The 24,044-nt window shown below is 43.7% G+C and overlaps 1 protein-coding gene across 2 annotated transcripts; it reads left to right on the forward strand.

Moving 5' to 3' along the window:
- The first annotated feature begins 14,201 nt into the window (after positions 1-14,201).
- Positions 14,202-20,480, forward strand: TMEM177 (transmembrane protein 177). 2 transcript variants are annotated; one of them, XM_077449679.1, is made up of 2 exons: positions 14,202-14,350; positions 17,647-20,480. In XM_077449679.1, exon 2 carries the CDS (start codon positions 17,656-17,658, stop codon positions 18,589-18,591), a length of 936 nt encoding a protein of 311 aa, XP_077305805.1. In that variant the 5' UTR covers positions 14,202-14,350; positions 17,647-17,655; the 3' UTR covers positions 18,592-20,480. The 2 variants fall into 2 exon arrangements, with proteins under 2 accessions (XP_077305805.1, XP_077305806.1); XM_077449680.1 differs by having other exon boundaries at positions 14,330-14,395.
- Positions 20,481-24,044: the final 3,564 nt, after the last annotated feature.

Genomic DNA, 24,044 nt, shown 5'->3' on the forward strand with positions numbered 1-24,044 from the left:
TCAAGAACTTAATCATGGGGGTGGAAATCCCATGTGTGTGGGGAGTATTTAAACATCATCCGTGATCACTCAATTGTGTAATGGGCTGGCAGGTGTGTGCAAACGCCCCTTCATGATGTTAGAGTGTGAAAAGAATAGGGAGAACGAATAGAATTAGGGAGAATGAATAGATGGGGTGTTAACGGAAAAGGAAAAAGGGGGAAAAAAAACTGAGTGAAAAAAATAAAAGTTATAATAAAATAAAAAAGATAACAGGGAGGGGGAAGGGAAAAAGGTAGAAAAAAATAGGCCCCTCCCACAGCTTTGCTTTCTTTCTTAGTGCAAGGTGACTGGTCTTGTCTCCGCCCCTCCTGTAGTTTTCTGTATTGGGTGGAGCCTGCTGGGCCCCTCCCACAGCTCTGCTTTCTCTCCTTGTGCAGGGTGCCTGGTCTTGTCTCCGCCCCCTCCTGTAGTTGGCTGTAGTGGGTGGAGCCTGCTGTGCCCCTCCCACAGCTCTGCTCTCTCTGTGCAGGGTGCCTGGTCTTGTCTCCGCCCCCTCCTGTAGTTGGCTGTACTGGGTGGAGCCTGCTGTGCCCCTCCCACAGCTCTGCTTTCTCTCCTTGTGCAGGGTGCCTGGTCTTGTCTCCGTCCCCTCCTGTAGTGGGTGGAGCCTGCTGTGCCCCTCCCACAGCTCTGCTTTCTCTCCTTGTGCAGGGTGCCTGGTCTTGTCTCCGCCCCCCTCCTGTAGTTTTCTGTAGTGGGTGGAGCCTGCTAGGCCCCTCCCACAGCTCAGCTCTCTGCACAGGCTTTGCACAGCACAGTGATGATGTCTCTGCTACTTTTACAAGGTGATATCTGGGTTTGCAGTCCTTTGGTGGTCATAAAAGTTGATTTGTGGCCACTGAAGATTATATTTAAATGAGTTTGAGTAACTGGAGTTCAGCCTTAAAACTCATCAACAACCATGTAGAGCGAAGGCCCGCCTCGGCAATTTCTTCTGTTTATCTGTCCAATCAGGTAAGTGAGATAATTGTTGGTAACGTTTCAGGAGAAATCATTCTGTGGTCAGATGTGGCGGCTGGGCGAGGTTTGATAAGCACTTCTACAGAATGTTATTTTTCATCCCGCGCTGAGTCATCCGCACCTCGCTGGGCACTCCTCTACTTACTACCCACAATCCTCCCTTCTACAAGACCGAGCCTAGCCGCTGGTGCTTTAACGCTGAACTCCGGGCGCAAAAGTTTTTTTTTTATTTAAATATACAGTAAATGTAATTCTTTTTCAAAAGCCACAAGGGATGCAATTCCACTTTGTGTGCAGCAAATGCCTTTGCAAACACAGATGTTACCTTGTAAAAGTCGCAGTGACATCATCACCTTACCTGTGCAGAGAGCAGAGCTGCGGGAGGCTCCATTAAGTCCCACCCACTACAGGCAGCCTGCAGAAAACTACAGGAAAGGGGCGGAGACAAACACAGCCACCCCGCACAAGGAGAGAGAGCAGAGCTGTGGGAGGAGCCTAGCAGGCCCCACCCACTACAGGCAGCCTGCAGAAAACGACAGGAAAGGGGCGGAGACAAGACCAGTCACCCTGCACAAGGAGAGAGAGCAGAGCTGTGGGAGGGGCCCAGCAGGCTCCACCCACTACAGGCTACTTGCAGAAAACACAGCAGGGGGCGGAGACAACACCAGCCACCCTGCCCAAGGAAAGCGAGGGGGAGAGAGCAGAGCTGTAGGAGGGGCCCAGCAGGCTCCACCCACTACAGGGGCTACCTCTAGTGATATCCAGATATTACCTTGTAAAACTAGGAATGACATCACTGTGCTGTGCCTAGAATGTGCACAGAGCACAGCTGTGGGAGGGGCCAAGTAGGTCCCACCCACTACAAGCTGCCTGCAGAAAACTATGGGAAAGGGGCGGAGACGAGACCAGCCACCCTACACAAGGAAAAAGAGAGAGAGCAGAGCTGTAGGAGGGGCCCAGTATGCACCACCCACTACAGGCAGCCTGCTGAAAACTACAGGAGGGGGGTGGAGACAACACCAGCCACCTCGCACAAGAAGAGAGAGCAAAGCTGTGGGAGGGGCCCAGTATGCACCACCCACTACTAGAGGCAGCCTGCAGAAAACTACAGGAGGGGGCGGAGCCAAGACCAGCCACCCTGCACAAGAAGGGAGAGCAGAGCTGTGGGAGGGGCCTAGTATGCACCACCCACTACTAGAGGCAGCCTGCAGAAAACTACAGGAGGGGGCGGAGACAAGACTCTGAACAAAGAGAGAGGAGAGCTGTGGGAAGGGCCGAGCAGGCTCCACCCACTACAGGCTACCTGCAAACAACTACAGGAGGGGGCGGAGACAACACCAGCCACCGTGCACAAGAAGAGAGAGCAAAGCTGTGGGAGGAGCCCAGTAGGCCCCACCCACTGCAGGCTACCTGCAGAAAACTACAGGAGGGGGCGGAGACAACACCAGAGAGAGAGAGAAAGCGGAGCTGTAGGAGGGGCCCAGCAGGCTCCACCCACTACAGGGGCTACCTCTAGTGATATCCAGATATTACCTTGTAAAACTAGGAATGACATCATCACTGTGCTGCACATAGAATGAGAGCAGAGCTGTGGGAGGGGCCAAGTAGGTCCCACCCACTACAGGCCACCTGCAGAAAACTATGGGAAAGGGGCGGAGACGAGACCATCCACCCTGTACAAGGATAGAGAGCAGAGTTGTGGGAGGGGCCCAGTAGGCACCACCCACTACAGTCGGCAGAAAACCACATGAGGTGGGCGGAGACAAGAGCAGTCTTCCTGCACAAGAAGAGAGCGCAGCAGTGGGCGGTCTTTATTCACACCTCTCAACTTTTTGGGATGGGAACGAGGGACACCTACTAGAAAAAGTATGTGGGCATAGGACACGCCCCTTAACCACTTCAGCTCCGGAAGATTTACCCCTCCCTCCTGACCAGGGCCATTTTTTGCGATACGGCACTGAGTCGTTTTAACTGACAATTGCGCGGTCGTGCGACGCTGCACCCAAATATAATTGACGTCCTTTTTTTTCCCCACAAATAGAGATTTCTTTTGGTGGTATTTGATCATCTCTGCGTTTTTTTTATTTTTTGCGCTATAAACAAAAAAAAAAGAGCGACAATTTTGAAAACAAAAAACAATATTTTTTACTTTTACTGTCTGCTATAAAACATATCCAATAAAAAAAATAAAAAATAAAATAAAAAAAAAGTAAAAAAATCGAATTTCTTCAATTTAGGCCAATATGTATTCTGATAGATTTTTCTGGTAAAAAAAAAAAAAAAATCCCAATAAGCGTATCTTGATTGGTTTGCGCAAAAGTTATCACGTCTACAAACTATGGGATCGATTTATAGACTTTTTTTTAATAATTTTTTTTATTGTTTTTACTATTAATGGTGGCAATCAGCGATTTTTAGCGGTACTGCGACATTGCGGCGGACATATCGGACGCTTAGCCCTGGTTCACACTGGTGCGATTTGACCTGCGGTTTGACATGTCATATCGGGGGCAATGGCACCGCCCTAATCGGTGTGACGCCACACTTGCGATGCCACGCCCATTTTAAAAAGTCGTTTCATTACAGCTTTTTTGCGATTTCGTAGTGCGATTTCCACTGACATCTGTGCAGAAAACCGCATAGATGTCTGTGAAATCGCAGCCGAAAATCGGGACTGACGTGAGGGAGTGAGCTTCATTCCCGCAGCTCAGTGTGGACCGCGGCTAAGTGACACTTTTTGAGGACCAGTGACACCAATACGGTGACAGTGCATATTTTTTAGCACCGATCGCTGTATTGATTACACTAGGGGGAGTGCTTTCTAACTGTGGGGGGGAAGGGATGCACTAGAGGAAAACTGAGATCTGTGCTTCTGCTAAGCAGAAACACAAGATCTTCATTTTCCTCTGTCAGAACGGCGATCTTCCCTGATTATACAGACAGATTGCCGTTCTGCCTCTCCTCGGAACGATCGGCGGGTCCCGGCAGCCCTGGCGGCCCCTGGACCCGCTGATTGGCTCCTGTAGCGGGAGTGGGGCTCCGGTGGTGTGAGCTCCAGATCTCGTTCACAAAATCACATGCAGCTACAGGCAGCCGGGCCGCACTATATATGTGGTGGGGGGTCCGGAAGTGGTCAAAGGAGAATTATACAAAAAAAAACAATTAGGAAAACCCACAAGTGCTCTTTTACCACTGCTATTCTATTCTTCTATACTACTTATACTATACTATACTATTCTAGTCTTCTAAACTACATATACTATACTATTCTATACTATACTATTCTGGTCTTCTTTACTACATATACTATACGCACTATACTATTCTGGTCTACTATACTATACGTACTATACTATGCTGGTCTTCTATACTATATATTCTATACTATACTATCTTTCTATACTACACTATACTATACTATTCTGGCCTTCTATACTACATATACTATACTATTCTATACTATACTGTCCTTCTATACTACACTATACTATACTATTCTGGTCTTCTATACTACACGTACTATACTATTCTATACTATTCCGGTCTTCTATACTACATGTACTATACTATACTATACTATTCTGGTCTTCTATACTACACATACTATACTATTCTGGTCTTCTATACTATACTATACTGTCCTTCCATACTACATATACTATACTATACTATTCTGGTCTTCTATACTACATATACTATACTATTCTGGTCTACTATACTACACGTACTATACTATTCTGGTCTTTTATACTACATATACTATACTATTCTATACTATTCTAGTCTTCTATGCTACATATACTATACTATACTATTCTGGTCTTCTATACTACATATACTATACTATTCTGGTCTACTATACTACACGTACTATACTATTCTGGTCCTCTATACTACATGTACTATACTATACTATTCTGGTCTTCTATACTACATATACTATACTATACTACATATACTATACTATTCTGGTCTACTATACTACACGTACTATACTATTCTGGTCTTCTATACTACATATACTATACTATTCTATACTATTCTAGTCTTCTATGCTACATATACTATACTATTCTATGCTACATATACTATACTATTCTGGCCTTCTATACTACATATACTATTCTATATTATTCTGGTCTTCTATACTACATATACTACACCAGTGATGGCGAACCTTGGCACCCCAGATGTTTTGGAACTACATTTCCCATGATGCTCATGCACTCTGCAGTGTAGTGGAGCATCATGGGAAATGTAGTTCCAAAACATCTGGGGTGCCAAGGTTCGCCATCACTGTACTACACCATTCTGGCCTTCTATACTACATATGCTATACTATTCTATACTATACTATTCTGGCCTTCTATACTATTCTGGTCTTCTATACTGCATATACTATTTTATTCTGGCCTTCTACACTACATATACTATACTATTCTTTACTATAATGTCCTTCTATACTACATATACTATACTATTCTGGCCTTCTATAATACATATACTATACTATTCTGACCTTCTATACTACACTATATTCTATACTATTCTGGCATTCTATACTACATATACTATATTATTCTATACTATTCTGACCTTATATACTACACTATATTCTATACTATTCTGGTCTTCTATACTACATATACTAAACTATACTATTCTATACTATTCTGGCCTTCTATACTATATATACTATTTTGGTCTTCTATACTGCATATACTATTTTGGCCTTCTACACTACATAGTCCTTCTATACTACATTTACTATACTATTCTATACTATACTGTCCTTCTATACTAAATATACTATACTATTCTGGCCTTCTGTACTACATATACAGTACTATACTATTCTATACTATTCTGACCTTCTATACTATTCTGGTCTTCTATACTACATATACTAAACTGTACTATACTATTCTATACTACATATACTATATATACTATTCTATACTGCATATACTATTCTATACTATTGCTTTCATAGAATGGTCTGCGTTCCTCCGCATCCCGACAATTCCACGTCTCCTTGGTCCGGATTCAACTCGCTGAACGCAACCAATTATTCCACTCTGATGCCTTCTGGTAATTTGACAATTTGCTGACTTTATTAAATAACGTCTCTAATTGGTAATGAATCACACCGTCCTCGTCACCTACAGATCGGCAGATCGGCGTACATCCTCGGGGGGGCGGCGACATGTGAAAGCGCTTGTTTTTCTGTAAAGCAGTTGAACTATTTTCTCATTTGTTATACTGAATTATCTCTATGACTGCAATGCTTGCCTTGAAGCGGATCTTCACCCCCCCCCCCCCTCCATTTTTTTTAACCCCCGCTTACCCGGTGGTGTTTCCTGCCCAATTAACTGCTTAACCACTTAAGGACCGAGCCTCTTTCTGAGATTTGTTGTTTACAAGATAAATATATATATTTTTTTTTGCTAGAAAATTACTTAGACCGTCCAAACATTATACATTTTTTTTCCTAACACACTAGAGAATAAAATGGCGGTCAGTACTTTCTGTCACACCGTGTTTGCGCAGCGGTCTTACAAGCGCACTTTTTTTGGAAAAAATAACATTTTTCAATTAATAAATAAGACAACAGTAAAGTTAGCCCAATCTTTTTTTTTACATTGTGAAAGATAATGTTACACCGAGTAAATTGATACCCAACATGTCACACTTCAAAATTGCGCCCGTTCGTGAAATGGCGACAAACTTTTTTACCCTTAAAAATCTCCATAGGCGACGTTTAAAAAATTCTACAGGTTGCATGTTTTGTGTTACAGAGGAGGTCTAGGGCTGTAATTATTGCTCTCGCTCTACCGAACGCGGCGATACCTCACATGTGTGAACACCGTTTTGATTTGCGTTCGCTTCTGTACGCGAGCTCGGCGGGACGGGGCGCATTTAAAAAATAAATACAATTTTCTTATTTATTTTACCTTTTATTTTTTATTTTTACACTGTTCTTTAAAAAAAAAAAAAAAAAAAAAGAAAAAGAAGTTTCACTTTTATTCCTATTACAAGGAATGTAAACATCCCTTGTCATAAAGATAAAAAAAAAAAACATGACTGGTTCTCTTAAATATGAGATCTGGGGGTGAAAAAGATTTCAAATCTAATATTTACACTAAAATGCAATATAAAAAATAAATAAATAAAAAATGATTGTCATTTAAAAACCAAAAAAAAGGCCCTTTAAGAGCTGTGGGCGGAAGTGAAGTTTTGACGTCACTTCCGCCCTGCAATGATATGGAGACGGGTGGGGGGCCATCTTCCCCTCACTTGTCTCCATACCTAACAGGAGACAGGACTCGATGGACTCCGCTGCTGCCGGCAACTCCGGTAAGCGGCAGAGGGCACTGGAGCGCGGCGGGAGGGGTGTGGCCCCCCCCAATCTCCTGCCACCGATAAAAGTGATCTCACGGCAAATCCCTTCATTATTTTCCTCAAAATTCAACAAACAATAACCCATAATGACAATGTGAAAGAAGTTTGTTTGAAGTCTTTTCAAATGTATCACAGGCTCCTCCCATGTATATAAGTATCACAGACTCCTCCCATGTACATAAGTATCACAGACTCCTCCCATGTACATAAGTATCACAGACTCCTCCCATGTACATAAGTATCACAGACTCCTCCCATGTACATAAGTATCACAGAAGTATCACAGACTCCTCCCATGTACATAAGTATCACAGGCTCCTCCCATGTACATAAGTATCACAGACTCCTCCCATGTACATAAGTATCACAGACTCCTCCCATGTCCATAAGTATCCCAGGCTCCTCCCACATAAGTACCATAGGCTCCTCCCACATCCATAAGTATCATAGACTCCTCCCAAGTATATAATTATCCCAGGCTCCTCCCATGTCCATAAATATAGACTCCTCCCACGTTCATAAGTATCACAGGCTCCTCCCATGTCCATAAATATCATAGACTCCTCCCATGTACATAAGTATCACAGACTCCTCCCATGTCCATAAGTATCACAGGCTCCTTCCACATCCATAAGTATCACAGGCTCCTCCCATGTCCATAAGTATCACTGGCTCCTCCCATGTACATAAGTACCATAGGCTCCTCCCACATCCATAAATATCACACACTCCTCCCATGTACAGAAGTATCACAGGCTCCTCCCATGTACAGAAGTATCACAGGCTCCTCCCATGTACATAAGTATCACAGGCTCCTCCCATGTACATAAGTATCACAGGCTCCTCCCATGTACATAAGTATCACAGACTCCTCCCATGTACATAAGTATCACAGGCTCCTCCCATGTACATAAGTATCACAGGCTCCTCCCATGTACATAAGTATCACAGCCTTTGCCATGACACTCAGAATTGATCTCAGGTTCCTCCTGTTTCCACTGATCATCCTTCAGATGTTTCTACAACTTGATTGGAGGTCACCTGTGGTACATTCAGTTGATTGGACATGATTTGGAAAGGCACACACCTGTCTATAGAAGATCCCACAGGTAACAGTGCATGTCAGAGCACAATCCAAGGAATTGTCTGTAGACCTCGGAGACAGGATTGTATGGAGGCACAGATCGGGGGAAGGGTACAGAAACATTTCTGCAGAATTGAAGGTCCCAATGAGCACCGTGGGCTCCATCATCTGTAAATGGAAGAAGTTTGGAACCACCAGTGCCGGCAGCACTCATGCAGCCCCAGACCATGACACCCCCACCACCATGCCTGACTGTAGACAAGACACACTTGTCTTTGTCCTCCTCACCTGGTTGCCGCCACACACGCCTGACACCATCTGACACCAAATACGTTTATCTTGGTCTCATCAGACCACAGGACATGGTTCCAGTAATCCATGTCCTTAGTCTGCTTGTCTTCAGCAAACTGTTTGCGGTCTTTCTTGTGCATCATTTTTCGAAGAGGCTTCCTTTTGGTCTGCAGGTTGTCATCCCAGTTTGATGCAGTGTGCGGCGTATGGTCTGAGCACTGACAGGCTGACCCCCCCCCCCACCCCTACAACCTCTGCAGCAATGCTGGCAGCACTCATACGTCTATTTCCCAAAGACAACCTCTGGATATGACGCTGAGCACGTGACCTCAACTTCTTTGGTGGACCATGGCGAGGCCTGTTCTGAGTGGAACCTGTCCTGTTATACCGCTGTATGGTCTTGGCCACCGTGCTGCAGCTCAGTTTCAGGGTCTTGGCAATCTTCTTATAGCCTTGGCCAGTGATGGTGAACCTTGGCACCCCCAATGTTTTGGAGCTACATTTCCCCATGTTGCAGAGTGCATGAGCATCATGGGAAATGTAGTCCCAAAACATTGGGGGTGCCAAGGTTCACCATCACTGGCCTAGACAATCTTTATGTAGAGGAACAATTATTTTTTCAGATAGTTCTCTGCCATGAGGTGCCATGTTGAACTTACAGTGACCAGTATGACAGAGTCAGAGCGATAACACCAAATTTAACACACCTGAGACCTTGTCACATGACACCGGGGAGGAGAAAATGGCTAATTGGGCCCCAATTTGGACATTTTCACTTATGGGTGTACTGACTTTTGTTGCCAGCGGTTTAGACATTAATGGCTGTGTGTTGAGTTATTTTGAGGGGACAGGAAATTTACACTGTTATACAAGCTGTACACTCACTACTTTACATTGTAGACAAGTGTCATTTCTTCAGTGTCGTCACATGAAAAGATAGAAGAAAAGATTTACAAAAATGTAAGATACTGAGTGTGTGTATATACATATATATATATATATATATATATATATATATATATATATACATATATATATATATATATATATATATATATATATATATATATATATATATATATATATATTACATACATACATACATACATACATACATACATACACACACACACATACATACACACTTTTTTTTTTGTTACCATTTGTTTTGTTACTTTTTTTTCCAGTGCTGCAAAAACAAGAAATAGGCAAATAACTTTGCCATGGCGTGCGCCAGAAACAACATTTTAGTGTCATTTTAAATAATACTAAATGATCAAATAAAATTGTATAATTTTTTTATGTATAATTTTTAGTCACAGTAAAATCAACACTGATTAAAATAGAAAGAAAAATGCAATTTTTGTTGATTCTTTACATCTTTTGTGTTTCTCAGTAAATTCCATATAAGATAAAAATAGAAAATAAAAAAAAAATAGTAAATAAAATTAAAAAAAATACTCAAATAAAAAAAAAAAAATACATAAATTAATCTTTAAAAAAACATTGGCAAAAAAAAAAATGGTAACAACTCTAATTTATAATTCGCATTTACAGTAAGGTGCAGATGGAAGGGCTTTTTGCAGAACAAACAAACCAAACATTTACCCAGCATACGAGAGACAAAAAAGTATTACTTTGTTATTTTACAGCAGATTATTTCCCAATTTTACACAACCTCTCCTGCTGCATCCCTTTTAGAAAGAGAAAAAATTATTTTAATGAAAATATACACACACACACACACACACACACACACATTTGTTTTTTCTGAAAAATTATTTTAATAAAAAATTTTTTACATTTTTTTCCTCTTTCAGTCAATGTGTGACATAGCCATCCAAAGAGTCGGTGTCACGCATGCGCAGAGACCTGTAGTGCACCTGCCCAAGCGGGGGGTGGGGGGGGGGGTCTGATGCATGCACCAGGTTAGGATGAGTGCAGCCCATAGTGATGAATGGTTCTGGCCCATAGGGGGGTGTACAGGTACGAGAGCGGAAGGGGTTAATAAATCCTGATTTTTGGACAGCGCAGATCAAAAATTTAGGAATTGCCATCCAAAAGGTAGAACAAAAGGGTTAAAAAGGAGACTCCACATCCAGATTTCTGGTGATCTCATGACAGACGGACAGATGGTCGGTGGAGGTCCAAGAAGGCAGCGACACACTGCGTACAAGAAGAAAGCTTCCAGCAGCCTCATTGCACACAGGCCATGACATCACAGCTTCTGTTCAGTCATATCTCTTCCCTGAGGTTGTCTGATCCCAACCCAGAGAGGGAATGACACAATCACACCGCTCTGATTCTGAGTGTCACAGCGCCCTCCGATGGTGATGATGGAAAATACACATCAGCTGGAAATATAAATGAAACCTCCTGATGGGTTTACTTCCTCTTTCATTCCCTGCAAAGGTAAAGCATAATGGACTACTGTGCATCGCATAGTAGCCCATTATGTGTCACTTACCTGACACAGGAGCCAGCGAAGTCACCACTCTCCCCTGTAGTCTGGCGCATCCATCTTCTCGGTGGGTCTCGCTGCTCCGCCGATGTCATTCGGCGAAGCCGCGATGACGTCACTCCTGTGCATGCACATGGGAGCCGCCACGCGCGGCATATCGCCGTTGACAGGTGCCCTGCTCAGCGCGCCTGTGTGCCACTGTCTACGGCGCACGCGCCATAGACAGCGGTGCCTGTCTTTCGGCAAATATCTCCTAAACCGTGTAGGTTTAGGAGATATTTCTTGGACCTACAGGTAAGCCTTAATCTAGGCTTGCCTGTAGGTCAAAGTGTGTTGTGAGGGTTTACAACCACTTTAATGCAAATGCGGCATTAGTGTGCAGAGCCTGATTATACTCAGGGAAGGCCCCGCCCCCAATGCAGCTGAAATCTACCCCCCCCCCCCCCCCCCCCGTATGTTTCTGGAGGTTTCACATGCATGTGCTCTAGTGGGAAAACATTGAACTAAGTAGTGTGCATGTCAACCGCTAGATGGAGATTAGAGATGGCCTTGCGGTTCGCAGAAAACTTTGCTTGTTCGCGATTTGCCAAACCGGCGGACTTCTGCCGATGTTTGCAGTGGACATATTTGTTTACATTGTGAAGAACTTTGACCCATGACACATCCATCATGGGGTACAGGACAGCCAATTGAGACATTTCAGCACATGGACATACCCCTACCTTTTAAATAGACCTGATCTGGCAGCCATTTTACATTCTGTCTTTTGTCAGTGTAGGGAAAGGATGCTGTGTGGAGCAGGGACAGTCAGTCTGTTACTATTAGGTCCACAAAAGTCCTTTTAAGGACTGGTATAGGTGTACAGTATATAGGATTGTAATACACATATAACATAGTTTCTTTCAAATATGGAAAGCATATTATAGAGCACTGCATGCAGTGCTGACCGATTCTGCAGCTGTCGTTTCTCAGTGTAGGGAGGGACAGTTTGGTTTTTGGAGCAGGGACAGTCTGCAATTCACTAGCTACTATTAGGTCCACAAAGGTCCTTTTAAGGACTGGTATAGGTGTACTATTTGGTGTGCAGTATATAGGGATGTAATACTTGTATAAAACACTTTCAAATATAGAAAGCATAGTATAGTGCATTTCCACTGTGCAGCACTGTGACTGCTGAGCGGTTCTGCAGCGATACTACAAAGAGTGACAAACGCAATTAGAAAAAAGTATTATAACTGGTGTGATAGACCAGTGGCCCCCCAAAAGAACAGATTGAAGCGGGGGTGTTATATACCTTCTTCCACATACATACTGCACTTCTCTAGAAGAATTTTGGCACAGGGTCATTTAAAAAATGACAGGCAGAGGAAGAGGCAGGCCCTTTCGCAGGGGTGGTAGGGGTAGGGCAGGAGCAACAGGCTTGAGCCAAAGTGGCAAATTGCAGAAGTGCTCTCTATCTCGGTGCTGGTGTCAGTGCTCTCTATCTCGGTGCTGGTGTCAGTGCTCTCTATCTCGGTGCTGGTGTCAGTGCTCAGTCTCTATCACGGTGCTGGTGTCAGTGCTCAGTCTCTATCACGGTGCTGCTGTCAGTGCTCTCTATCACGGTGCTGGTGTCAGTGCTCTCTATCTCGGTGCTGGTGTCAGTGCTCTCTATCTCGGTGCTGGTGTCAGTGCTCTCTATCTCGGTGCTGGTGTCAGTGCTCAGTCTCTATCACGGTGCTGCTGTCAGTGCTCAGTCTCTATCAGGGTGCTGGTGTCAGTGCTCAGTCTCTATCACGGTGCTGCTGTCAGTGCTCTCTATCACGGTGCTGGTGTCAGTGCTCTCTATCTCGGTGCTGGTGTCAGTGCTCTCTATCTCGGTGCTGGTGTCAGTGCTCTCTATCTCGGTGCTGGTGTCAGTGCTCTCTATCTCGGTGCTGGTGTCAGTGCTCAGTCTCTATCACGGTGCTGGTGTCAGTGCTCAGTCTCTATCGCGGTGCTGGTTTCAGACAGTGAGGGAGATAGCAGCGGAGAAGCCAATCAGCAGGCAGTGCCAGCACCATGGCTGAGGATCAGCACTGGACTGGCACCTTCGGACCACCGCAATGGAGCCCTGCATAGGTGGGGGTAAGAGCCGGGCAGAGGGAGGGGCTCAAGCACAGGTTGGCACACGGGGACACTGGCACAGGACTGTGCTGCCCTGACTGTGGCACTGATCATCTCCTGCACCCCCTTCATAGCCTGCCCTGACCTTGCCTCTCCTCCATGGCCTTCATGGGCTCCACAGTCCTGATTTGTTAAAACTTCCCATATAAAAAAAAGAATGCTTGTCGTTGTCGCTCCCAGATTCACTTCATACATGTGTTATGTCAGTGTCCATGTGGTGGGACTATATGTGTGCACAGCTAGTATTTTGTGGCTGCAAATATGACCTGGAGGTTTTTAAGGTGCGCCTGCCATTAAAGTCAATGGGGCCCGCCGCGAACTTTGCGGTGCGCGAACTTTTTGGCCTCGTTCGCGAAACGTCCCGTCGGAAGTTCGTCCATCTCTAATGGAGATGACATCACCACTACCGGACATGACACGGACGGAGGCTGCACCAAAATGATTTACAATCTGACAGCTGGAAGACGATGAGCTTTCAGCAGACAATCTGTAATGTGAAGCCGGTGATGTGTCTGGTTGGCGCCCCCCCCTGTATATGATGTGCGGAGCTCAGCAGTCTGTAGTGAGAACATCGATTAGGAGAAAATCATCGATCTCCACCGACCTCCTGTAATATAAGGTGACAACCACCGCTGCAAGCTCCTCCCGCTGATCACCACCAATCAGCGCACAGCACGGCTCTCCCCGTCTTTTTCGCTCATTTATATTCATCATTATTGCAGAAAATAATTGCTACATAGACTCCTTCCTCCTCCACCTCTCGCCTCATTGGTCAAGTCTAATCAAAGCTCCGCCCCTCCTCTTCTGCTTTCAGTTTATTTCGCGCTTTCTCTTCAGAACTCCACTCGTAGCCCCGCCCCCTGAAACTCCGAAGATCCGCCCTGGATACGTTGCAAAACAAACGTTTCCGGCGTGTGACGTCACTGGAGCGCAGCGTCCCGCCGTGTGCTGCACGTGTGTTGGAGGTCAGTACACACCGGTAACCGGAGCGGAGGGGGGAGGGGTGATCGGTGAGGACGGAGCTTGTTATACCGGGATTTATAATGAAATCATCGATCTCTGTGATGGAAAGATGATGGTGGGCGGTTCCCTTTAATGGGGCGTGAGCGTGACCCAGTAAATAACGACCCCTCCCCCATCGCCCCAATAATATTATATTTCTGTGTCCCCAATAATGAAATGTGTGACGGTGACACCTCCGATCACACCAATAATAATCCCAAATCTCATACGATATTTATTATTAAATCAGAAATCTCATATTTATTCCTAAATCTCTTATAATATTTATTATTAAATGAGAAATCTGCAATAATATTTATTATTCCAAAATCTCATATATTTATTAAATCCGAAATCTCTTATGATATTTATTATTTAATCTGAAATGTCCTATAATATTTATCATTAAAGTCACTTCCAAATTGCATTTCAATCTTCTTCATTTTTTTTTTTTTTTTTTTTTTTATTAATCTGCAGTTTTTTTTTCCGCCCCTGATGTTAACCCCTTTCCTGCTAGTGTCATGAGTACAGTGACAGTGCATTTTTATTTTTTTAGCACTGATCATTGTATTGGTGTCCTTGGTCCCCACAAATTATCAAAAGTATCAATTAGTGTTCAATTATTCGCCGCAATATCGCAGTCCTGCTATAAGTCCCTGATTGCCACCATCACTAGTTAGAAAAAAAAAAAAAAATCCGTAAAACTATCCCATAGTTTGTAGACAATATAACATTTGCGCAAACCAATCAATAAATTATATATATATATATATATACATACATACATACATACATTTTTTTTTTTTTTTTTTTGGTTTATAGTGCAAAACAAACCAAAAACGGCAGAGGTGATCAAATACCGCCAAAAGAAAAGCTCTATTTGTGAGGAATGAGCACATTCATTTATGTGTGTAGAGTGTCGCATGACCGCACAATTGTCAGTTAGGCTGGGTTCACACTGCTGCGGGGGGAGATCCGGATGTGATTCGCACCGCAAATCACATCCGATCTCCGTAGCGATGCGAGTTCAGCCATACAGATAGTATACAGATAGTATGGCTGAATTCGCATCGCTCCCGCAGCAAACTCGCACAGGACCCTTTTTTTGGTCCGCAACAGAATCGGATCGCATGGGGGGTTCACACCATGCGATCCGATTCCTGTGCGAGTCGGCAGATCGCACTGCGATATGCGGACGGATCTGGGGGTGTCATTAACATAACATTGACACTCCCAGCCGTTCGCATAGGGCAGTGTGAACTGCCGGCGGGAGTAATGCGATGCGGGAAAACGCCGCGGATTCGCAGCGTTCCCGCATCGCAGCGGTGTGAACCCGGCCTTAAAGTAACGCCGTGTAGCAAAAAAATTCCTGGTCAGGAAGGGGAGGGGAGGGTTAAATCTTCCAGAGGGCAAGCGGTTAATTTCCTATGAGCTCCATCTAGTGGCCCTAATGCTATATTTTTCCTAAAGTATACCTCAGCCCCTCATTTTAGAACAAGTCCTCATTTTTAGGACAGTGGGCGGAGCCATGCAGCTCATTGCTTTTCACCCCATATTTTTATTTTTTTTTTCTAATTCGCACATTAAAAGTGATGTACTTGTTAAAAAGGTCTATTTTTTATTTCATTAAATGTTATATAACTATAGCATAATATTAAAAGTAAATGCTAAATATAATAAAAAACATATTAAAATATATTTTGAAATACATTTATTTATATATATATATATATAATGAATACATAAAATATTTATAATAATGTGTGAATAAAAAAAAAAAAAAAACGATTATTAGTCTGGATTTGTATATTTGCAAATAGTATGCGTTTTACACCGCAACCAATTCGCGTGACATGTGAATGTGACCAGTTCCCAAAGGAACCGGTTCACACATGTCCGGGCCAGCTGTAGTTCGAATTTGAAAAGGGTCCTGTGCGTTTTTTGGGTCCGGTTCAGGTGCGAATTTAGGGAAAAATTTGCACCTGAATTGCACCTGAACCCGGTGAACACAAACGCACAGGACACTGGACTGCAAACCGCAGCCGGACCTGTGTGAACCCAGCCCATAAAAAAATGGGCCTGGGTGTACAACAAAGACTTCATGGGTCTTGGTTGGGGTGGAAATGCACAGTGAAGATTTTATTTTGAGGCACAAGAGATATATGTATGTGTTTTTTTTACACAAATTATTATGAATAAATTATAAATAAAATATATAATTTAAAAAATGTGTATATGTGTGTGTGTGTATATATATATATGTATGTATATATATATATATATATATATATATATATATATATATATATATATATATATATATATATATATATATATATATATATATATATATATATATATATATATATATATATATATATATATATATATATATATATAATTATTTTTTTAACACAAATTATGAACATATTAAGAATAAATTATAAATATATTATATTTATATTATATACATATAATTAAATATAATTTTTTACACAAATTTATCATGAAGATATTATTAAGAATAAATTATAAATAAAATTATAATATATATATATATATATATATTATATATATATATATATATATATATATATATTATAATTTTTTTATTTATAATTTATTCTTAATAATATCTTCATGATAAATTTATGTAAAAAAAAAAAAATATATATATATATATATATATATATATATATATATAATTTTATTTTTTTACACAAATTTATCATGAATATATTATTAAGAATAAATTATAAATAAAATATATAATTAAAAAAAAAAAAAAAATATATATATATATATATATATATATATATATATATATATATATATATATAACATATACACCTTTTTGAATTATATATATATATTTAATTATATTAAATATAATATAAATATTATATTTAACTATATTTATATAATATAAATATAATTTATATGATATGTTTATAATTTATTCTTAATATGTTCATAATAATTTGTGTTAAAAAAATGTAAATATATAATTTCTTTTTTTTTATTAAAAAAAGTATAAAATATAGTTTTGTTTTTATGATTTTATTTTAATTTGGATAGCTAATTTTTTAATTGAATAATACTGCTCCATTTGGAGGACTTTTAGACCCCTCTCACTATAACCTGTACGGTTATAATCACTGATCATGATAAATGAGACCCTGCTGTACATTCTCCAGTTGACATGGCCATTGGGTGGACATGATCGTTAAATATTACTCACGCGTTCCGTTGTTTCCAGGTTTGGACCATGGCTCTCCAGCTCCTCCTGAAGGCCTGCACCTTCACAGGGAATCACCGGGGAAAGCTCCTTGGCGCCTCTTCCTTTGGCCTGTTCGCCGCCAATATTTCCTATCACGTCTTCCCAGAGTTAACGTTCCGGAAGCTCTACCAGTCCTGGTCCAAGGGGGAACCCGCTCAGCTGTCCGACAGACTTCACACACTCTTCCGGGATGTCCTGGAGGAAGCGAACTGTGGCTCCCCCACCGGATACACCCCCTTTGCGGCCTATGGCTTCCACCCAGTCAGCGCCGGCGTTCCCTGGTTCCCGGCCGGATGCTTGATTGGCGTTCCCGCAAACTATAAAAACACGGCGGAGGACGGGTCCGGAATTGTGGACCGGTTGTTGGTGGTCGGTGGCGAGGAGGTGGACTGGAGCAGCGACGTTGGGAAAAGGTTGAGGGACACTTTGACGTTCTCATCAGATGCTCAGAAATTTTCTTTGGCTCGTGAGGCCGTCTACGCACAGAGCAGTGGCCCCGTAATCCAGGCGTCTGTGGCCCCCGCCTGTTTTGCCGCCGTCTGTTTTTCTAGCGTGGGGATCAAGCAGCTCCTAGGTTTGTATTCCGGACCCATGTTATTAAGGGGGGCCTTTAATTTGCTGGCCGTCACTCTCGGATTCACCGGATACTGCCTATGCTACGACTCGATCGGTCAGTGGTTGGATTACAGGGCCGATCGCAAAGTCGCTGCCATATCCAGAGCCTACGCCCAGGGGGGGCTGGAGTTCTATGAAAAAATATTGGCCCGCAACCGGATCCTGCGAGGAATTCTGGGTAAAAAAGGGGAGGCGATGTACGCGCCAAGCGGGAATTTGTTCCCCAAACAGAAACTGCGACTAAAGCACGCGCCTTATACGTGCCGGAGAGACCGGATACAGCGCACACTGGTGGCAATGCAATTATGATCTAGGACGGAACATTTTGGGGGGGGGGGGTTAGTGAAGGCAAATATATACAAAACGTACACTGGCGGTAATGCATTCATGATCGAGGACGGAACATTTTGGGGGCGGAGAAGGCAAATATATACAAAACGCACACTGGTAGCAATGCATTCATGATCGAGGACGGAACATTTTGGGGGCGGAGAAGGCAAATATATACAAAACGCACACTGGTAGCAATGCATTCATGATCGAGGATGGAACATTTTGGGGGCGGAGAAGACAAATATATACAAAACGCACACTGGCGGCAATGCATTCATGATCGAGGACGGAACATTTTGGGGGCGGAGAAGGCAAATATATACAAAACGTACACTGGCGGCAATGCATTCATGATCGAGGACGGAACATTTTGGGGGGGGGAGAAGGCAAATATATGCAACATTTTTATTTTTATTTTATTTTTTAGTTTGGGACAGAGCAAGGAGAGTTATATCCTCTGTAGGGTTATTATTGTTGTCTAGGCCCCCTTTGGGAGGATTTCCTCTCACTTATGGGGTCCACCAGGCACTGCTGTTAGCAGGATTTCCTCTGCACCCTCTCTGGAGTGCATTCTCCATATATAGTGAAGCCACTGATGCTGTGACCAAAACCTAGGGCAGTGGCGGCGACCCTTGACACCCCATATCTTTTGGAACTACGTTTCCCATGATGCTCATGTACACTGCAGTGTAGTGGAGCATCATGGGAAATGTAGTTCCAAAACATCTGGAGTGCCAAGGTTCGCCATCACTGGCCTAGGCGGTCTGCGTCTGTAAAAAAAAAAAAAAAAAAAAAAGTGCTTGACGATTGTGTCAGTCATTCACAAGAGCAACAAATCTCTGAAATTTGCTGAATGCGTATATTTCTTAGAACCGTCAGCACCACCTAGTGGCAATAATTTGGTATTTTTCCATACTGAAGTATTTCAATACAAAAAAAAATGCATTATTGCCACTGGGTGGCGCTTAGGAAACGCGCATATTAAACAAATTATGGTCAGGATTCCGTGCACCTTATGCAAATGATTGACACATTTGCACAGCAATTTTTCCCATTATATATCATTATTGGTATTGGGAGGAGTAATATTGCCCTATTGCAGGTGTCAGTGGGAGGAATACTGCCCCATCATTGGTGTCGGTGGGAGGAATACTGCCCCATCATTGGTGTCAGTGGGAGGAATAGTGCCCCATCGTTGGTGCCAGTGGGAGGAGTAGTGCCCCATCGTTGGTGCCAGTGGGAGGAATAGTGCCCCATTGTTGGTGCCAGTGGGAGGAATAGTGCCCCATTGTTGGTGCCAGTGGGAGGAATAGTGCCCCATTGTTGGTGGCAGTGAGAGGGGGGAATAGTGCCCCATCATTGGTGTCGGTGGGAGGAATAGTGCCCCATCATTGGTGGCAGTGAGAGGGGGGAATAGTGCTCCATCGTTGGTGTCAGTGGGAGGAATAGTGCCCCATCGTTGGTGCCAGTGGGAGGAATAGTGCCCCATCGTTGGTGCCAGTGGGAGGAATAGTGCCCCATCATTGGTGCCAGTGGGAGGAATAGTGCCCCATCGTTGGTGCCAGTGGGAGGAATAGTGCCCCATTGTTGGTGCCAGTGGGAGGAATAGTGCCCCATTGTTGGTGCCAGTGGGAGGAATAGTGCCCCATTGTTGGTGCCAGTGGAAGGAATAGTGCCCCATTGTTGGTGTCAGTGGGAGGAATAGTGCCCCATCATTGGTGGCAGTGGGGGGGGGGGAATAGTACCCCATCATTAGTGGTAGTGGGGGGGATAGTGCCCCATCATTGGTATCAGTGGGAGATGCAGTGCCCCATTGAGGAATAGTGCCCCATCATTGGTGGCAGTGGGGGGGGGGAATAGTGTCCCATCATTGGTGGCAGTGGGGGGGGGGAATAGTGTCCCATCATTGGTGGCAGTGGGGGGGGGGAATAGTGCCCCATCATTGGTATCAGTGGGAGATGCAGTGCCCCATTGAGGAATAGTGCCCCATCATTGGTGGCAGTGGGGGGGGGGGGGGAATAGTGCCCCATCATTAGTGGTAGTGGGGGGGATAGTGCCCCATCATTGGTATCAGTGGGAGATGCAGTGCCCCATTGAGGAATAGTGCCCCATCATTGGTGGCCGTGGGGGGGGGGGGTAGTGCCCCATCACAGTGGAATCAGCTAACAGCAATGCTTTGGTGGTCACTTGGACAGGAAGTGGAGAAATTTCCACAAAGGGGACCCAGGAAGCAATAAACCTGTGCTGGGATTCATTCTGACACTTTGGCACTAAATAAATATACTTCCAATATATTAGTGGGACGAATCGCCAACAATTGAACTTATTTTGATCAATAAATAAGCAATCCGATTATCAGGGGGAGAAGTTGGTGCTCTGCACGTCTCCACAATTTCTGTCCCCTTTACGGCGCTTTACTCCATGTGTGATTCTGATGTTTTGTTTCAATAAAGTTGACGTTTCCATTTTTATTTTTATGTTTTTTTCACTTTGCTGTCCTGTGTGTGTCACATGTTTAGAAGATCCAGAGAAAAGATCCTCAATTTTCATAGGAACAGGTTAGAAGGACAGCAACTTATAGGGGTTTGCGCTTGATACTCTGTGTGTGGGAACAATTGTCCCCTATAGTTATAAATTGCTGCTTGTCATACCTGTACAGTGCCTTGAAAAACTATTCTTTATTTCAACCCAAAGGTGTTCTATTGGGTTGAGGTCAGGACTCTGTGCAGGCCAGTCAAGTTCCTCCACCCCCAACACCCACCCATGTCTTTATGGACCTTGCTTTGTATACTGGTGGGCAGTCATATTGGAACAGGAAGGGGACGTCCCCAAACTCTTCCCACAGAGTTGGGAGCATGAAATTGTCCAAAATGTCTTGGTATACCGACGCCTTATGAGCTCCCTTCACTGAAACTAAGGGGGCCAAGCCCAACCCCTGAGAAACAACCCCCCTCCACACCATAATCCCCCCTCCACCAAATGATTTGGACCAGTGCACAAAGCAAGGCCCATAAAGACACGGATGAGCGTGTTTGGGGTGGAGGAACTTGACTGGCCTGCACAGAGTCCTGACCTCAACCCGATAGAACACCTTTGGGATGAATTAGAGCAGAGACTGCGAGTCAGGACTTCTCATGCAACATCAGTGCCTGACCTCACAAATGCTCTTCTGGAAGAATGGTCAAACCTTCCCATAGACACATCTCCTAAACCTTGTGGACGGCCTTCCCAGAAAAGGTGAAGCTGTTATATCTGCAAAGGGCGGAGCCAACGCAATATTGACCCCAATGGACTAAGACTGGGATGTCATCAAAGTTCATGTGCGTGTAAAGGCAGGTGTCCCAATATAGTGTGTGTGTATATATATATATATCAGGATTGACGTAGTGCTGTGTGTATATATACAGTATCTCCCAAAAGTAAGTGCACCCCTCACATTTTTGTAAATCTTTTCTTCTCTTTTCATGTGACAACACTGAAGAAATGACACTTGTCTACAATGTAAAGTAGTGAGTGTACAGCTTGTATAACAGTGTAAATTTCCTGTCCCCTCAAAATAACTCAACACACAGCCATTAATGTCTAAACCGCTGGCAACAAAAGTCAGTACACCCCTAAGTGAAAATGTCCAATTTTGTCACATGAAAAGAGAGAAGAAAATATAATATATATATATATATTATAAAATATTTATATTTAGTACTTTTAGCATGAGTAGAAATAAAATAAGAGATGTCATACAAAGAATTCTAGGGATTTCTAATGAGCGCTCAGCTGATGGAATTTGATGCTCTCATAGTAATTATGGGGAGTGAATTTATTTTTATTGTATATTAATTCTCATTTATGAGTTTACTATCCTCTGTGCAGATGTAAAAGACACAGATTATTGTAGATCTGCAATCTTTCATTACATTATTACATATATTTGTCATTTTAAAAATACAAGCAGTGTAATTACTTGAATGGAACCTCTAGTATCAGCCTCTTGCATTCCCTGTACAGCTGAGCTCAGACTGGGAGCTAAAGCACAAGAAACCAATCAATTGTGCTGCTTTGCTCATGTGCTAACAAGAAGCCTGCTGATAGGAGGAGAGAGCAGAGTGATGAGGACATAACCCTATCAATATGCTGTTTCTCCTTTTACGTTCCAATCACAGGCTAGGGGGGGCGGGTCCAGGCCATCGTTAACTCGGATGTAGTGGATTGAATGGCATTGGACGTCAGACTGAGGATATCTATTGGCAGAAAAGCACTGCGGGGGGACAGCTCTGAATTGAAGGTGAATATTGCCGGTGTCCTATCATATACTGTCCCCCGTCGGATAGTGTCCGCTGTGTACTGCGCATGCACAGTACACAGCACACACACATTCCGAAAATAACCGAACATAAACGGCGCCTGCGCCCTGAGTCCAGGTTCTATCCCCACCATCCAAGTGGACATAGAGTTGGCATATAAAAGAGCCGAGCCCGAAGCGTGGTGAGCCCACGAGGGGCCCTTTAATTTTCCCAACCCTATGTCCGCTTGGATGGTGGGGCTACCAGCTCCACTCACGGCGCAGGCGCCGTTCATCTTCAGAGATTTTCCGAAGCTTCTTCTGCTCCGTACTGCACATGCGCAGTACGGTCCGGACACTATATGATGGCAGGACATTATCTGCCAGAACACCGGCAGGGGGCTGTACATGGCTTCCTGAAAACATCCCAGCACCCGGCATCAGTTCTCCCAGGAGTCCGCAGTACTCTGATGCAAGCAGTAGGAGGAGTTATGCAAATATCAAAATGCCTTGATGGGTGGGTGTCAGTCTGGAGGAGTGGGAGGGGTTATGCAAATATCAAAATGCCTTGATGGGTGGGTGTTAGTGGAGGAGTGGGAGGAGTTATGCAAATATCAAAATGCCTCTATTGGGTGGGTGTCAGTCTGGAGGCGTGGGAGGGGTTATGCAAATATAAAAATTGCCTTGATGGATGGGTGTCCGTCTGGAGGATTGGGAGGGGTTATGCTAATATCAAAATGCCTTGATGGGTGGGTGTCAGTCTGGAGGAGTGGGAGGGGTTATGCTAATATCATAATGCCTTGATGGGTGGGTGTCAGTCTGGAGGAGTGAGAGGGGTTATGCTAATATCATAATGCCTTGATGGGTGGGTGTCAGTCTGGAGGAGTGGGAGGGGTTATGCTAATATCATAATGCCTTGATGGGTGGGTGTCAGTCTGGAGGAGTGGGAGGGGTTATGCTAATATCATAATGCCTTGATGGGTGGGTGTCAGTCTGGAGGAGTGAGAGGGGTTATGCTAATATCAAAATGCCTTGATGGGTGGGTGTCAGTCTGGAGGAGTGGGAGGGGTTATGCTAATATCATAATGCCTTGATGCGTGGGTGTCAGTCTGGAGGAGTGGGAGGGGTTATGCTAATATCAAAATGCCTT

The sequence above is a fragment of the Lithobates pipiens genome, unplaced genomic scaffold, assembly GCF_037356315.1.
Source record: "Lithobates pipiens isolate NorthernLeopardFrog02 unplaced genomic scaffold, aLitPip1_a1.2 Scaffold_22, whole genome shotgun sequence".
Classification (NCBI taxonomy): domain Eukaryota; kingdom Metazoa; phylum Chordata; class Amphibia; order Anura; family Ranidae; genus Lithobates; species Lithobates pipiens.